Here is a 19199-nt window from a genome sequence, read left to right as displayed (position 1 = left end):
GGGAGAATATGGTTGGAAATGAGAGAGTAATAGTGACTGAAGAGATCCACTAGGTTCTTGCGGAAATTTCCTCCATAAATATCAAGTAGAAAACTAAAAAAAACAGCTGCACAGGCCCAATAAATCCCCCAGGCACTTTACTCAAACCAAAAATACTTTTAGCGTCCCGAAAAAGTTAGCGCCCCTGCGCCCAAAATTCAATGGTAACACCCCAAGCAGGAGGTAGGGCACTCCTGGAAACGCTCCCCCTTTCTCTTGGGCCGCTCTAGCCCCCGGGCGCTAGTTGCTTTGCACCCCGTTAGCGCCGGCTCGGGAATTTTCCCCCCTATACATCTATATCACTGAAGTGATCTCTAACACAAAGCTCAGTGGGACAGGACACCTCCACCGACCTGCACAGACTAGAACATGATTTCAGCGAAGATGACAAGCAGCATCAGCAACCCTGAGCTAGAGGGGGGAAAATCAGCCCGTGACTCCAGCTGGAGAGTGCAGGTGTGTCTGTCATGTGGAGATAGGATCAGGACACCCACTTGTGGTACAATAGCTTGCACATGCTCACTGTCTCACACATGAAGAAAGGCCAGTTGGACGAGTTAGTGAATGGAACTTCACCCTTGTATGCACTGCAGCAAGCAGAGCAGAGGAGAAAGTTTGAGTGTTGGTGTATGTTTCATTAACAGCGCAGTTGTCGATGCAGTTGTCATTGAGATACAGCCATAATGAAATTCACATAACCAGGAGCTTTCACTCCAACTGGGAGCGCATGGAACTGGAGGCAACCTAGGGTTGGGAATTGGGACATGGGTAGGGAATTGGTTAGGAGGTAGGAGACCGAGATTAAGGATAATGGGCATGCACTCCAATTGGCAGGATGTGACGAGTGTCCCCCGGGGATCTGTACTGGGGCTGCAGCTTTTCACTACATTTATCAATGACTTGGATGAAGCAATAGAGAGCCGTATATCCAAGTTTGCTGACAACACTAAGTTAGGTGGCACAGTAAATAGTGTAGATGGGAGTGGAAAGTGGCAAAGGAACATTGATAGGACAAAACTGGCAGATGGAGTTTAATGTAGGGAAGTGTGTGGTCATCCACTTTCGACCAAAGTAAGATGGGTCAGATTATTTTCTAAATGCTGAGAAGCTGGGAACTGTGGATGAGCAGAGAGATTTAGGGGTTCACGTACTAAAATCATTAAAAAGTAGTGGACAGGTACAAAAAATAATGAAAAAGCTAATGGCATGAGAGCTGGAATTCAAAGGGGTGGAAGTCATGTTACAACTGTACAGAGCTCTGGTTAGACCTCTAACTGGAGTAGCTGCATTCAGTTCTGGGCACCGCACCTCATGAAGGATATATTAGATGCAGATTTGGAGTGTGTGCAGCACAGATTCATCAGAATGGTACCAGGGCTAAAAGGGCTAAATATGAGGACAGGTTGCACAGACTAGGCTTGTATTCCCTCGAGTAAAGAAGATTATGGGGTGACCTATTTGAGGTATTTAAGGTGATTAAAGTATTTGATAGGGTGGATAGAGAGAAACGATTTCCTCTGGTGGGTGGTGGGGTGTGGGGGGGGCGGGGTTAGTCCTGAACAAGGGGTCATAATCTTAAAGTTAGAGCCAGGCCATTCAGGGGTGATGTCAGGAAGCACTTCTTCACACTAAGGGTAGTGGAAATCTGGAACTCTCTCCCCGAAAAAACTGCTAAGGCTGGGGGTCAATTCAAAATTTCAAAACTGAGATTGATAGATTTTTGTTAGGTAAGGGTTATGGAACCAAGGTGGGTAAATGGAGTTGAGATACAGATCAGTCATGATCTAATTTAATGGCGGAACAGGCTTGAAGGGTTGAGTGATTGCTCCGGTACCAATGTTCCTAAACCTTTGATCACTAGATAAACTGTTCCTATCACAAGCAGTGATTATTACACAGCTGAGGGGGTTCTGTGAAGTTTCCCAGTGATATTTCCCAGGGACACACGTAAAAAATTAGGAAGTTAGGAACATAGGAATTGCTGGATGAAAAAAGCCCAAGGTCCATCTAGTAGTCTGATAGCAAAATACTGCGGATGTTGGAAATCCGAAATAACAACAGAAAATGCTGGAAAAACTCAGCAGGTCAGGCAACATCTGTGGACAGAAATTTGAGTTGACGTTTCGGGTCGAACCCTTCTTCAAAACTGGAAAGAAAAGATAGATCGGAGGCAGGGCTGTGATCAGACAAAAGAATAAAAGAAACAAAAGAAGTAAAAAAGAGACAATAAAAGGTATTAGAAGCTAGACGAGATGGTAATAGGCTGAGATTAGGTGTAAAGTGTACTGGCAGGGCAAGAGATAGCTGCCAGGTGTGAGAGAGAAACAAAAGGAAAGAGGGGGGGGAAAGGAGTGTAAAAATTACAAGAAAAAATGGAATAGGGGCCGAGGTTATGATCTGAAATTGTTGAACTCGATATTGAGTCCGGAAGGCTGCAGAGTGCCTAATCGGAAGATGAGGTGCTGTTCCTCGAGTTTACGTTGAGCTTCCGTGGAACAATACAAGAGGCCAAGGACGGTGAGGTCCGAGTGGGAATGGAGCGGTGAATTAAAATGACAGGCGACCGGAAGCTCGGGGTCACCCTTACGGACTGAACGGAGGTGTTCCGCAAAGTGGTCACCCAATCTGCGTTTGGTCTCCCCAATGTAGAGGAGACCGCATCATAAGCAGCGAATACAGTATACTAGATTGCGAGAAGTACAAGTAAATCGCTGTTTCACCTGGAAGGGGTGTTTGGGGCCCTGGACAGTGGGAAGGGGGGAGGTATAGGGGCAGGTGTTACATCTCCTCCGCTTGCACGGGAAGGTGCCAAGCGAAGGGGAAGGGCTGTTTGGGGTGCTAGAGGAGTGGACTAGGGTGTCTCGGAGGGAGCGGTCCCTGCGGAATGCTGAAAGGGGAGGGGAGGGGAGGGGAAGATATGTTTGGTGGTGGGATCACTTTGGAGGTAGCAGAAATGCCGGAGGATGATCCATTGAATGTGGAGGCTGGTGGGGTGAAAGGTGAGGACAAGGGGAACCCTATCGTGGTTCCGGGAGGGAGGGGCAGGGGTGAGGGCAGAAGTGCGGGAGATAGAGCTGACACAGTCGAGGGCAGTGTCAATCACGGTAGAGGGGAATCCTCGGTTGCGGAAAAAGGAAGACATGTCTGAAGCACTGGTGTGGAAGGTGGCATCGTCGGAGCAGATACGGCGGAGACGGAGAAACTGGGAGAATGGAATAGAGTCCTTACAGGAAGCGGGGTGGGAGGAAGTGTAGTCCAGGTAGCTGTGGGAGTCAGTGGGCTTGTAGTGAATATTGGTCGATAACCTATCCCCAGAGATGGAGACGGAGAAGTCGAGGAAGGGAAGGGAAGAGTCAGAGATGGACCATGTGAAGGCGAGGGAAGGGTGGAAATTGGAGGCAAAGTGAATGAAATTGTCAAGTTCGGGACGAGAGCAGGAAACGGCACCGATACAGTCATTAATGTATCGGAAAAAGAGGTGAGGGAGGGGACCCGAGTAGGACATCTAGTAGTCTACCTGGTAGTCACACGATACGATGATAATGGAGTTGTTGACTAATCACAGCGATCAATCTCTATCGATTAGTCTACAGCAGACCCAGACATGAGGCGAGGAAAACCCCAGTGATGGAGAGCTTTGGGAACTATCGGTCTGTAGGAGTCTCTGCGCTCCTAACAAAGAATCTATAACTTACTGGAAGTTAACAAACTGAATTTATTGTCTAAGAACTTTACAAAACAAGAACCTACAGGAGAAGCTCAAAACAGGTCTTTTCTCTTTCAATCCACATGAGGACTCGCTGGCCCCGCCCTCTACCTCTGACGTCATGACGTCATCACGTTTCCCGCCAAAGGGGACATCACGTGACCCACGTGATGACGTCATCGCGTCAGATCGCGATGTTGTCGATCTAGCTCTGTTTAACCAGAGCCAACTTGAAAGGTAATAACATTGGTTACAGACAATTAATGCTAGAGGTAATAACATTGGTTACAGACAATTATGTAAGTCACTGTAAGAGTCTCTTAGTGGTTTTGCCACAGGTCCAAAGTCACCTGTTCCTCCCGAGCACATTACACTCACCACGTGACTTCTCAAATTACTCACATACTGCATCCCAAATTAGGAGTAAGAAGAGAATTCAGAAAGAACTTCAAAGGGCAATCAAGTTGTGGAATAAGTTCCCAGGGAAGCAATTGAAGTGGACGGTGTAAATGGGATCGAGACAATTGGCGAGACGGGATTGGGGTAATGAGCTGCATTGGGGGTTATGTGATAATATCGTAAAGTGTTCGTGAGGTTTGGCATTTCTACCAAATTCCTGGACATGTTCAAGCATTGGGTGAGAGTTTCTCTGTCAGTGGGATTAATCTGGGAAAAGGTACGAGGTCGTTGGGTCCCACAGTACTTCTTCTGTTGTATTTTCTCAGATTTCGCATCGGATTCAAGAGAGCTTGCCGTTGGTGCCCTTTTGTATACGTCAGTAGATATGATCAACAGGAGCTAACGACAGCAACAAGCTTCCGAATGACTCGTAGCAGCACTTACAACTCAAGTAGAACGGAGACAATGGCGATTAGTCGTATCAATTCCAAATACGATGAAAATAAAGAGAGAAAGGGAGAATTCATCATCCGGCCAGCACATCTCTAATAAAACCTTCCACAACATCCGACCAACACATCTCTAATAACACCTTCGAACAACATCCGACCAACACATCTCTAATAACACCTTCCAACAACATCCGACCAACACATCTTTAATAACACCTTCGAACAACATCCGACCAACACATCTTTAATAACACCTTCGAATAACATCCGACCAACACATCTTTAATAACACCTTCCAACAACATCCGACCAACACATCCCTAATAACACCTTCCACAACATCTGACCAACACATCTCTAATAACACCTTCCAACAACATCCGACCTACACATCTCTAATAACACCTTCCAACAACATCCGACCAACACATCTCTAATAACACCTTCCAACAACATCCGACCAACACATCTCTAATAACACCCTCCAACAACATGCAACCAACACATCTCTAATAATACCTTCCATCAACATACGACCAACACATCTCTAATAACACCTTCCAACAACATCCGACCAACACATCCCTAATAACAGCTTCCACAACATCCGACCAACACATCTCTAATAACACCTTCCAACAACAGCCGACCAACACATCTCTAATAACACCTTCCACAACATCCGACCAACGCATCTCTAATAACACCTTCCAACAACATCCGACCAACACATCTCTAATAACACCTTCCAACAACATCCGACCAACACATCTCTCATAACACCTTCCACAACACCCAACGAACACATCTCTAATAACACCTCCCACAACATCCGACCAACACTATTCTAATAACATCTTCCACAACATCCGACCAACACATCTCTAATAACACCTTACACAACACCCAAACAACACATCTCTAATAACACCTTCCAACATCATCCGACCAACAGATCTCTAATAACACCTTCCACAACATCCGACCAACACATCTCTAATAACACCTTCCACAACATCCGACCAACACATCTCTAATAACACCTTCCAACAACATCCGACCAACACATCTCTAATAACACCTTCCAACAACATACGACCAACACATCTATAATAACACCTTCCACAACATCCGACCAACACATCTCTAATAGCACCTTCCACAACATCCGACCAACACATCTCTAATAACACCTTCCACAACATCCGACCAACACATCTCTAATAACACCTTCCAACAACATCTGACAAACACATCTCTAATAACACCTTCCAACAACATCCGACCAACACATCTCTAATAACACCTTCCACAACATCCGACCAACACATCTCTAATAACACCTTCCAACAACATCCAACCAACAGATCTCTAATAACAACTCTCAACAACATCCGACCAACACATCTCTAATAACACCTTCCAAAAACATCCGGCCAACACATCTCTAATAACAGCTTCCACAACATCCGACCAACACATCTCTAATAACACCTTCCAACAAAATCCGACCAACACATCTCTAATAACACCTTCCACAACATCCGACAACACATCTCTAATAACACCTTCCAACAAAATCCGACCAACACATCTCTAATAACACCTTCCACAACATGTGACTGGAAGCCTGTGGCCAGTGGGGTACCACAGGGATCGGTGCTGGGTCCCTTGCTGTTTGTGGTCTACATTAATGACTTGGATATGAATGTAAAGGGTATGATCAGTAAGTTCGCGGATGATACAAAAATTGGTAGGGTGGAAAATAGCGAGGAGGGTAGCCTCAGTCTGCAGGACGATATAGATGGGTTGGTCAGATGGGCGGAACAGTGGCAAATGGAATTTAACCCGGAAAAGTGCGAGGTGATGCACTTTGGGGGGACTAACAAGGCAAAGGAATACACAATGAATGGAAAGACCCCAGGCAAGACGGAGGGTCAGAGGGATCTGGGTGTGCAAGTACACAGATCCCTGAAGGCGGCGGAACAGGTGGATAAGGTGGTAAAAAAGGCATATGGGATACTTGCCTTCATTAGCCGAGGCATTGAATATAAGAGCAAGGAGGTTATGATGGAGCTGTATAAAACACTGGTTAGGCCACAGCTGGAATATTGTGTGCAGTTCTGGTCGCCACACTACAGGAAGGATGTGATCGCGTTAGAGAGGGTGCAGAGGAGGTTCACCAGGATGTTACCAGGGCTGGAGCGCTTCAGCTATGAAGAGAGACTGGGCAGGTTGGGTTTGTTTTCCTTGGAGCTGAGGAGGCTGAGGGGGGACATGATTGAGGTGTACAAAATTATGAGGGGCATAGATAGGATGGATGCTGAGGAGCTTTTCCCCTTAGTAGAGGGGTCAATAACTAGGGGGCATAGATTCAAGGTAAAGGGCAGGAGGTTTAGAGGGGATTTGAGAAAGAACTTTTTCACCCAGAGGGTGGTTGGAGTCTGGAACTCACTGCCTGAAAGGGTTGTGGAGGCAGAAACCCTCACAACATTTAAGAAGCATTTGGATGTGCACTTGAAATGCCATAGCATACAAGGCTACGGGCCAAATGCTGGAATATGGGATTAGATTAGACAGGGCTTGATGGCCGGCGCGGACACGATGGGCCGAAGGGCCTCTATCCATGCTGTATTACTCTATGACTCTATGACTAGCCGACCAACAGGTCTCTAATAACACCTTCCACAACATCCGACCAACACATCTCTAATAACACCTTCCACAACATCCGACCCACACATCTCTAATAACACCTTCCAACAACATCCGACCAACACATCTCTAATAACACCTTCCAACAACATCCGACCAACACATGTTTAATAACACCTTCCAACAACATCCGACCAACACATCTTTCATAAAACCTTCCAACAACATCCGACCAACACATCTTTAATAACACCTTCCAACAACATCCGACCAACACATCCCTAATAACACCTTCCACAACATCCGACCAGCACATCTCTAATAACACCTTCCAACAACATCCGACCAACACATCTCTAATAACACCTTCCACAACATCCGACCAACACATCCCTAATAACACCTTCCACAACATCCGACCAACACATCTCTAATAACACCTTCCACAACATCCGACCAACACATCCCTAATAACACCTTCCACAACACCCGACCAACACATCTCTAATAACACCTTCCACAACATCCGACCAACACATCTCTAATAACACCTTCCACAACATCCGACCGACACATCTCTAATAACACCTTCCACAACATCCGACCAACACATCTCTAATAACACGTTCCAACAACATCCGACCAACACATCTCTAATAACACCTTCCAACAACATCCGACCAACACATCTCTAATAACACCTTCCAACAACATCCGACCAACACATCTCTAATAACACCTTCCAACAACATCCGACCAACACATCTCTAATAACACCTTCCACAACATCCGACCAACACACCTCTAATAACACCTTCCAACAACATCCGACCAACACCTCTCTAATAACACCTTCCACAACATCCGACCAACACATCTCTAATAACACCTTCCAACATCATCCGACCAACAGATCTCTAATAACACCTTCCACAACACCCGACCAACACATCTCTAATAACACCTTCCACAACATCCGACCAACACATCTCTAATAACACCTTCCAACAGCATCCGACCAACACGTCTCTAATAACACCTTCCAACAACATCCGACCAACACATCTCTAATAACACCTTCCACAACATCCGACCAACACATCTCTAATAACACCTTCCAACAACATCCGACCAACACATCTCTAATAACACCTTCCAACAACATCTGACCAACACACCTCTAATAACACCTTCCAACAACATCCGACCAACACATCTCTAATAACACCTTCCAACAACATCCGACCAACACATCTCTAATAACACCTTCCAACAACATCCGACCAACACATCTCTGATAACACCTTCCAACAACATCCGACCAACACATCTCTAATAATATCTTCCAACAGCATCCGACCAACACACCTCTAATAACACCTTCCAACAACATACGTACAACTTAAGCCTTTTTCCCATTTCCAATATTTTTGTATCTAATGAACAAAAGTGTTTAAAGAAAAACACTTTTTTAAAGCCTCAATGTCTTTTCTCCTAGGTTTGCTGGAAACAGTGTTCTGGAGATTAATCTGCAATTCCTGCAGACTCCAGGCCAATCCTCCCTCTCTGTTATCTAAATTAATCAAAAATCCCTACTAGACCAAATACGTAAAGTAAAATCTCAATACATGGTAACAATTTATAATTTCATTTGAGAGATGAAGACTGGAGATGACTTCTCATAACTTTCAAATTTTGCAACCGATTGATAGTCATCTTTCTAATGAGACATTAAACCGAGGCCCCATCTGCTCTCTCAGATGGATCTAAATTATCCCACAACACTCTTTGAAGAGGAGCAGGGCAGTTATCCCCAGTGTCCTGGCCAATATTTATCCCTCAATCAACATCACTAAAACAGGTTATCTGACCATTATCACATTGCTGTTTGTGGGAGCTTGCTGTGCGCAAGTTGGTTGCCATGTTTCTTACATCACAATAGTGACTACACTCCAAATAGTACTTCATTGGCTGTAAAGCACTTTGGTACGTCCTGAGGTGGTGAAACTCGCTGTATAAATGCAAGTCTTTCTTTCTTCAATAAAACCTTCCAACAACTAACGTACAACTTGAGCCTTTCTCCCATCTCCAATATTTTTCATAACTAATAAACAAAAGTGTTTAAAGAAAAATAAAATAACACTTTTTTTATGCCCCAATGATTTTTCTCCTGGGTTTGCTCACAGCCGTGTCCTGGAGATTAATCTTCAATTCCTTGGGGTTCCAGGACAATCCGCAAGGGTTGGCAACCCTACTCCCTCTCTAAAATCTAAATTAAGAACACTTTCCAACAATTTAACTAAAACACATCACTAATAACACCTTCAAACAACTTACCTAATGTTCCTTACTCTGTTGCAGGTTGTGAAGATGATGATCATGGTGGTTCTGACCTTTGCCATTTGCTGGCTGCCATACCACTTGTATTTTATCCTTGGGAGTTTCAAGCAGGATATCTATTTCGAAACCTACATACAGCAGGAGTACCTGGGAATATTCTGGCTCACCATGAGCTCCACCATGTACAACCCTATCATTTACTGCTGCCTTAACAAACGGTGAGTGCAACAGATAGATAGGCAACAGACTGACGAACAGCCAGACAGCCGAGCAGAGGCAGTTACGGGCGGGCAGGGCAGACATGGGCAGACAGTCAGATGGGGGCAGGCAGACAGACAGGTGGGTCAGGCAGACAGAGAGACGGGGGCAGGCAGACAGGCAGGCAGGGGCAGGCAGACTGACAGACAGGGGCAGGCAGGCAGACAGACAGATAGGCAGGGGCAGGCAGACGGACAGGCGGGGGCAGGCAGACAGACAGACGGGGGCAGGCAGACAGACGGGGGCAGGCAGACAGACTGGCAGGGGCAGGCAGACAGACAGGCGGGGGCAGGCAGACAGACAGACAGACAGGGGCAGGCAGACAGACAGGTGGGGCAGGCAAACAGACAGGCAGGGACAGAGAGACAGGTAGGGGCAGACAGACAGATGGGGCAGGCAGACAGACAGGTGGGTCAGGCAGACAGACGGGGGCAGGCAGACAGACAGGCAGGGGCAGGCAGAAAAGCAGGGGCAGGCAGACAGACAGGCGGGGCAGACAGACAGGCAGGGGCAGGCAGAAAAGCAGGGGCAGACAGACAGGCGGGGCAGGCAGACAGACAGATGGGGGCAGGCAGACAGGCAGGGGCAGACAGACAGGCAGGCAGACAGGCAGGAGCAGACAGACAGACAGATGGGGCAAGCAGACAGGGCAGGCAGAGGGGGACAGACAGACAGACAGGCAGGGGCAGGCAGACAGACAGACGGGGACAGGCAGACAGGGCAGGCAAATGGGGACAGACAGACAGACAGGGCAGGCAAATGGGGACAGACAGACAGACAGGGACAGACGGACAGACAGATGGGGCAGGCAGACAGGGCAGGCAGATGGGGACAGACAGGCAGGGACGGACAGATAGACAGACAGGGACAGGCAGACAAACAGATGGGGCAGGCAGACAGGGCAGGCAAATGGGGACAGACAGACAGACAGACAGAGGCAATAACAACAACACTGCAGATGGGCAGGCAGACAATGGCAGGTAGACGGGCAGGCAGACAGACAACAGCAACAGAAACTTGCATTTATATAGCACCTTTAACGTAGTAAAACGTCCCAAGGCACTTCACAGGAGCGTTATCAAACAGACAATCAAAAGCTTGGTCAAAAAGGTAAGTTTTAAGGAACGTCTTAAAGGAGGAAAGAGAGGTAGAGGTAAAAAGGCGGAGATGCTTAGGGAGGGAATTCCAGAGCTTAGGGCCTTGGCAGCTGAAGGCACGGCCGCCAATGGTGGAGTGATTAAAATCAGGGATGCGCAAGAGGCCAGAATTGGAGGAGAGTAGAGATCTCGGGGGATTGTAGGGCTGGAGGAGGTTACAGAGATAGGGAGGGGCGAGGCCATGGAGGGATTTGAAAACAAGGATGAGAATTTTAAATTTGAGGTGTTGCTGGACTGGGAGCCAATGTAGGTCAGCGAGCACAGGGGTGATGAGTGAACGGGACTTGGTGCGAGTTAGGACACGAGCAGTGGAGTTTTGGGTGACCTCAAGTTTACGAAGGGTGGAAGATGGGAGGCCACCCTGGAGAACATTCGAATAGTCAAGTCTAGAGGTAACAAAGGCATGGATGAGGGTTTCAGCAGCAGATGAGCTGAGGCGGGGCAGAGTCGGGCAGAGTTACAGAGGTGGAAATAGACGATCTTAGTGATGGCGTGGATATGTGGTCGGAAGCTCACCTCGGGGTCAAATATGACACTAAGGTTATGAACAGTCTGGTTCAGCCTCAGACAGTTGCCAGGGAAAGGGGTGGAGTCGGTGGCTAGGATTTGTGGCTGGGACCAAAGACAATGGCTTCGGTCTTCCCAATATTTAGTTGGAGGAAAATTCTGCTCATCCAGTACTGGATGTCAGACAAGCAGTGTGACAAATCATGTGCACTGGAGGGGTCGAGAGAGGTGGTGGTGAGGTAGAACTGGGTTTCGTAACATACATGTGGAACCGGACGTTGTATTTTGGGATGATGTCACCAAGTGGCAGCATGTAGATGAGAAATAGGAGGGGGCCAATGATAAATCCTTGGGGGACTCCAGAGCTAACAGTGTCGGGGCGAGAAGAGAAGTCGTTGCAGATAATTCTCAAGCTACGATTAGATAGATAAGAATGGAACCAGGCGAGGGAAGTTCCACCTAGCTGGACGACGGAGGAGAGGCGTTGGAGGAGCGTGGTATGGTCAACCATGTCAAAGGCTGCAGACAGGTCAAGAAGGATGAGGAGGGATAGTTTACAACAATCACAGTCACATCGGATGTCATTTGTGACTTTGATAAGGACCATTTCGGTATGGTGGCAAGGGCAGAAACCTGATTGAAGGTGTTCAAACATGGAGTTGCAGGAAAGTTGGGTACGGATTTGGTAGGCGAAAACACGTTCAAGGACTTTGGAGAGGAAAGGGAGGTTGGAGATGGGGCGGTTGTTTGCAAGGACTGAGGGGTCAAGCGTTGGTTTTTTGAGGAGAGCGGTGATGAGGGCAGATTTGAAGGGGAGGGGGGCAGTAGCTGAGGAGAGGGAACCATTTACAATATCTACTAACATGAGGGCCAGGAGGGAAGTTGGGCGGTGAGCAGGTGGTGGGAATAGAGTTGAGGGAGTAGGAGGTAGATAGGTAGGAAGTGAGAGAAAGACAAACATAAACAGGCAAACACAGTCAATTAGATAGACAGAGGCCAAAAACCAGACACAGACTGACAGGAAACAGATGCCAGGCACAGAAAGACAGACAAGCAGATAGACACAGACAAGCAGGCAGACATATAGAGACAGACAGAAAGACAGTTATTAATCTTTTTTTCTGCAGTTTAGAGTGTTAGAGTAATGTGAGTCCCAGTGTTGCAGGGTGAAGCACCAGAGTGAGGCACGGGCATGTTCCAACAGCATTCCCTCGGACCAGATGCTGAGGCACACTGGCTAATGTTGGAGGATCACTGAGATATCCAGCACCCAGACCCAAAGGGGAGAATATGGTTGGAAATGAGAGAGTAATAGTGACTGAAGAGATCCACTAGGTTCTTGCGGAAATTTCCTCCATAAATATCAAGTAGAAAACTAAAAAAAACAGCTGCACAGGCCCAATAAATCCCCCAGGCACTTTACTCAAACCAAAAATACTTTTAGCGTCCCGAAAAAGTTAGCGCCCCTGCGCCCAAAATTCAATGGTAACACCCCAAGCAGGAGGTAGGGCACTCCTGGAAACGCTCCCCCTTTCTCTTGGGCCGCTCTAGCCCCCGGGCGCTAGTTGCTTTGCACCCCGTTAGCGCCGGCTCGGGAATTTTCCCCCCTATACATCTATATCACTGAAGTGATCTCTAACACAAAGCTCAGTGGGACAGGACACCTCCACCGACCTGCACAGACTAGAACATGATTTCAGCGAAGATGACAAGCAGCATCAGCAACCCTGAGCTAGAGGGGGGAAAATCAGCCCGTGACTCCAGCTGGAGAGTGCAGGTGTGTCTGTCATGTGGAGATAGGATCAGGACACCCACTTGTGGTACAATAGCTTGCACATGCTCACTGTCTCACACATGAAGAAAGGCCAGTTGGACGAGTTAGTGAATGGAACTTCACCCTTGTATGCACTGCAGCAAGCAGAGCAGAGGAGAAAGTTTGAGTGTTGGTGTATGTTTCATTAACAGCGCAGTTGTCGATGCAGTTGTCATTGAGATACAGCCATAATGAAATTCACATAACCAGGAGCTTTCACTCCAACTGGGAGCGCATGGAACTGGAGGCAACCTAGGGTTGGGAATTGGGACATGGGTAGGGAATTGGTTAGGAGGTAGGAGACCGAGATTAAGGATAATGGGCATGCACTCCAATTGGCAGGATGTGACGAGTGTCCCCCGGGGATCTGTACTGGGGCTGCAGCTTTTCACTACATTTATCAATGACTTGGATGAAGCAATAGAGAGCCGTATATCCAAGTTTGCTGACAACACTAAGTTAGGTGGCACAGTAAATAGTGTAGATGGGAGTGGAAAGTGGCAAAGGAACATTGATAGGACAAAACTGGCAGATGGAGTTTAATGTAGGGAAGTGTGTGGTCATCCACTTTCGACCAAAGTAAGATGGGTCAGATTATTTTCTAAATGCTGAGAAGCTGGGAACTGTGGATGAGCAGAGAGATTTAGGGGTTCACGTACTAAAATCATTAAAAAGTAGTGGACAGGTACAAAAAATAATGAAAAAGCTAATGGCATGAGAGCTGGAATTCAAAGGGGTGGAAGTCATGTTACAACTGTACAGAGCTCTGGTTAGACCTCTAACTGGAGTAGCTGCATTCAGTTCTGGGCACCGCACCTCATGAAGGATATATTAGATGCAGATTTGGAGTGTGTGCAGCACAGATTCATCAGAATGGTACCAGGGCTAAAAGGGCTAAATATGAGGACAGGTTGCACAGACTAGGCTTGTATTCCCTCGAGTAAAGAAGATTATGGGGTGACCTATTTGAGGTATTTAAGGTGATTAAAGTATTTGATAGGGTGGATAGAGAGAAACGATTTCCTCTGGTGGGTGGTGGGGTGTGGGGGGGGCGGGGTTAGTCCTGAACAAGGGGTCATAATCTTAAAGTTAGAGCCAGGCCATTCAGGGGTGATGTCAGGAAGCACTTCTTCACACTAAGGGTAGTGGAAATCTGGAACTCTCTCCCCGAAAAAACTGCTAAGGCTGGGGGTCAATTCAAAATTTCAAAACTGAGATTGATAGATTTTTGTTAGGTAAGGGTTATGGAACCAAGGTGGGTAAATGGAGTTGAGATACAGATCAGTCATGATCTAATTTAATGGCGGAACAGGCTTGAAGGGTTGAGTGATTGCTCCGGTACCAATGTTCCTAAACCTTTGATCACTAGATAAACTGTTCCTATCACAAGCAGTGATTATTACACAGCTGAGGGGGTTCTGTGAAGTTTCCCAGTGATATTTCCCAGGGACACACGTAAAAAATTAGGAAGTTAGGAACATAGGAATTGCTGGATGAAAAAAGCCCAAGGTCCATCTAGTAGTCTGATAGCAAAATACTGCGGATGTTGGAAATCCGAAATAACAACAGAAAATGCTGGAAAAACTCAGCAGGTCAGGCAACATCTGTGGACAGAAATTTGAGTTGACGTTTCGGGTCGAACCCTTCTTCAAAACTGGAAAGAAAAGATAGATCGGAGGCAGGGCTGTGATCAGACAAAAGAATAAAAGAAACAAAAGAAGTAAAAAAGAGACAATAAAAGGTATTAGAAGCTAGACGAGATGGTAATAGGCTGAGATTAGGTGTAAAGTGTACTGGCAGGGCAAGAGATAGCTGCCAGGTGTGAGAGAGAAACAAAAGGAAAGAGGGGGGGGAAAGGAGTGTAAAAATTACAAGAAAAAATGGAATAGGGGCCGAGGTTATGATCTGAAATTGTTGAACTCGATATTGAGTCCGGAAGGCTGCAGAGTGCCTAATCGGAAGATGAGGTGCTGTTCCTCGAGTTTACGTTGAGCTTCCGTGGAACAATACAAGAGGCCAAGGACGGTGAGGTCCGAGTGGGAATGGAGCGGTGAATTAAAATGACAGGCGACCGGAAGCTCGGGGTCACCCTTACGGACTGAACGGAGGTGTTCCGCAAAGTGGTCACCCAATCTGCGTTTGGTCTCCCCAATGTAGAGGAGACCGCATCATAAGCAGCGAATACAGTATACTAGATTGCGAGAAGTACAAGTAAATCGCTGTTTCACCTGGAAGGGGTGTTTGGGGCCCTGGACAGTGGGAAGGGGGGAGGTATAGGGGCAGGTGTTACATCTCCTCCGCTTGCACGGGAAGGTGCCAAGCGAAGGGGAAGGGCTGTTTGGGGTGCTAGAGGAGTGGACTAGGGTGTCTCGGAGGGAGCGGTCCCTGCGGAATGCTGAAAGGGGAGGGGAGGGGAGGGGAAGATATGTTTGGTGGTGGGATCACTTTGGAGGTAGCAGAAATGCCGGAGGATGATCCATTGAATGTGGAGGCTGGTGGGGTGAAAGGTGAGGACAAGGGGAACCCTATCGTGGTTCCGGGAGGGAGGGGCAGGGGTGAGGGCAGAAGTGCGGGAGATAGAGCTGACACAGTCGAGGGCAGTGTCAATCACGGTAGAGGGGAATCCTCGGTTGCGGAAAAAGGAAGACATGTCTGAAGCACTGGTGTGGAAGGTGGCATCGTCGGAGCAGATACGGCGGAGACGGAGAAACTGGGAGAATGGAATAGAGTCCTTACAGGAAGCGGGGTGGGAGGAAGTGTAGTCCAGGTAGCTGTGGGAGTCAGTGGGCTTGTAGTGAATATTGGTCGATAACCTATCCCCAGAGATGGAGACGGAGAAGTCGAGGAAGGGAAGGGAAGAGTCAGAGATGGACCATGTGAAGGCGAGGGAAGGGTGGAAATTGGAGGCAAAGTGAATGAAATTGTCAAGTTCGGGACGAGAGCAGGAAACGGCACCGATACAGTCATTAATGTATCGGAAAAAGAGGTGAGGGAGGGGACCCGAGTAGGACATCTAGTAGTCTACCTGGTAGTCACACGATACGATGATAATGGAGTTGTTGACTAATCACAGCGATCAATCTCTATCGATTAGTCTACAGCAGACCCAGACATGAGGCGAGGAAAACCCCAGTGATGGAGAGCTTTGGGAACTATCGGTCTGTAGGAGTCTCTGCGCTCCTAACAAAGAATCTATAACTTACTGGAAGTTAACAAACTGAATTTATTGTCTAAGAACTTTACAAAACAAGAACCTACAGGAGAAGCTCAAAACAGGTCTTTTCTCTTTCAATCCACACGAGGACTCGCTGGCCCCGCCCTCTACCTCTGACGTCATGACGTCATCACGTTTCCCGCCAAAGGGGACATCACGTGACCCACGTGATGACGTCATCGCGTCAGATCGCGATGTTGTCGATCTAGCTCTGTTTAACCAGAGCCAACTTGAAAGGTAATAACATTGGTTACAGACAATTAATGCTAGAGGTAATAACATTGGTTACAGACAATTATGTAAGTCACTGTAAGAGTCTCTTAGTGGTTTTGCCACAGGTCCAAAGTCACCTGTTCCTCCCGAGCACATTACACTCACCACGTGACTTCTCAAATTACTCACATACTGCATCCCAAATTAGGAGTAAGAAGAGAATTCAGAAAGAACTTCAAAGGGCAATCAAGTTGTGGAATAAGTTCCCAGGGAAGCAATTGAAGTGGACGGTGTAAATGGGATCGAGACAATTGGCGAGACGGGATTGGGGTAATGAGCTGCATTGGGGGTTATGTGATAATATCGTAAAGTGTTCGTGAGGTTTGGCATTTCTACCAAATTCCTGGACATGTTCAAGCATTGGGTGAGAGTTTCTCTGTCAGTGGGATTAATCTGGGAAAAGGTACGAGGTCGTTGGGTCCCACAGTACTTCTTCTGTTGTATTTTCTCAGATTTCGCATCGGATTCAAGAGAGCTTGCCGTTGGTGCCCTTTTGTATACGTCAGTAGATATGATCAACAGGAGCTAACGACAGCAACAAGCTTCCGAATGACTCGTAGCAGCACTTACAACTCAAGTAGAACGGAGACAATGGCGATTAGTCGTATCAATTCCAAATACGATGAAAATAAAGAGAGAAAGGGAGAATTCATCAGCTCTGGAATCGTTCTTTGATCACCATCTCGTCCTGTACAGGATTGCTATCCCTTCAGAGACAAGGGGCAACATTGTGAGACATGGCTCCTGCATGGATCCACACTCACCAGAACTGTGGCGAACCAGACATTGAGCCCAGGCTCCCAATTCTTTGATCCAGGCTCCTGATTCTACGATCCTATTTGTCAATTCTCCGAACCCGGTTCCTGATTTTCTGATCTCGTTTCCCGATTCTCCGATCCCGGTTCCCAATTCTCTGATCCCGGCTCCCGATTCTCCGATCCCGACTCCCTATTCTGTGATCCTGGTTCTTGAATCTTCGATCCTGGCTCCCGATTCGCTCATCCTGGTTCCCAGTTCTCCGATACCAGCTCCCAATTCTCTGATTCTGGACCCGAATCTTTAATCCTGGTTCGCAGTAATTTGGGCTCCTCACAGAGCTGACCACACTCTGTGTACATTAGGCTCGAACTGTAGAGCCTGGTAACAATCACTTTATCTGGGCAGCTGAACGTGTCTGGAATCCACTGAATCCCCCGCACTGTAACCTTCATTTGAGTGTCCACTATTTGGGGCTTTAACTTACATTCTTTTCTGTACATTCCTAAAGATAAGGGCCTAAAATTCGGTTGCTTTGCACCTCCCATTAGGGACTCAAAGCAACTAGCCCCCAGGCGCGGCGCCGCCAACGCCTCCAGCGAAATTAAGCGGGAGGTTTGCGGCGGCGGTAACCGTTAGCGCCTCACGGTGCTGTGCCGCCAGCAATGGCATCATCGTCGTGTGCAACGCCCCGCTCGCGCGCTGGCCGCGATCTCCGGTAGCTCCCCCTGACTTACAACTGGACGTTATGTCCAACAGGGTCAGGGAGGCCTACCTGCGGCTGGGGCGGCGCAAATTAAAGGGGAGGTGCCGGGCGGCCATTGGCAGCACCTGCCCATTTTGCCGTCCCCGGCCTCCTGAGCAGCCCTCCCCCCCCCCGCGGAGTGCCAGCTGAGCTCTGTGAGCCCAGCACTTCTCTTGAGTGCCGGGCTCTTTTGCTGGCACTCTGATCCCTGGTGGCCCAGCTGAGCCCCGGGTCGTGCTGCGCAAGGCCCCTCCCCTTTAAGAAGGGGAGGAAGGCCTGCAGTACCACGGCACGTAGCACCGCGATATTCCCTCACAATGCCCCAAGAGGGAGGCGGGGCACTTTCAGTAGCACCCCGCTTCCCTCTTGGGGCGCTACCAATGAATTTCGGCTGTGGGGGTGCTAATTTTTTCAGGGCGCTAAAAGTAGCGCCCCGCTGAAGTAAGCGCCCCAAAGGGGGTGTGGCTCAATTTCCCCCCAAGGTGTGTAAATACAGGTTAAAGAAAGAAAAGAAAGACTTGCATTTCTACAGCGCCTTTCATGACCTCAGGACGTCCCAAAGCGCTTTACAGCCAATGAGGTACTTTTGAAGTGTAGTCACTGTTGTAGTAAATAAGGCTGTAAATGTGATTGTAATCAGAGTCTGTTCATTAAACAGGCCAGTTTGAATTGTGTGTCTATTGGGGATGTGATATATAATTGGAATTAATGGGCCATTTTATCACACAAAAATTACCTTGTTAAAATGTAAGATTAATCATATTTAAAAGTTACATTCTACTGCTTTTGTTTCAGTTTTATCTATGACCTTGGGGTGTTTCAGACGGTAGGGGTTGATTAGTGAGGCTGCTGGTGGGGGGCTATCACAGGTCACCAAATCATGCC

At 47.6% G+C, this 19199-nt stretch overlaps 1 protein-coding gene across 1 annotated transcript; it reads left to right on the top strand.

Annotated features, from left to right (window-relative positions):
- The first annotated feature begins 423 nt into the window (after positions 1-423).
- Positions 424-17488, top strand: LOC147113722 (neuromedin-K receptor-like). The gene is made up of 3 exons (XM_085996152.1): positions 424-495; positions 9613-9809; positions 17266-17488. The coding sequence occupies exons 1-3, from the start codon at positions 424-426 to the stop codon at positions 17486-17488; spliced, it is 492 nt and encodes a 163-aa protein (XP_085852278.1).
- The last annotated feature ends 1711 nt before the right edge of the window (positions 17489-19199 follow it).

The sequence above is a fragment of the Somniosus microcephalus genome, chromosome 8, assembly GCF_052327205.1.
Source record: "Somniosus microcephalus isolate GS21.2 chromosome 8, FLI_Smic_1.0, whole genome shotgun sequence".
NCBI lineage: Eukaryota > Metazoa > Chordata > Chondrichthyes > Squaliformes > Somniosidae > Somniosus > Somniosus microcephalus.
This window is presented reverse-complemented; position numbering and strand designations above follow the sequence as displayed.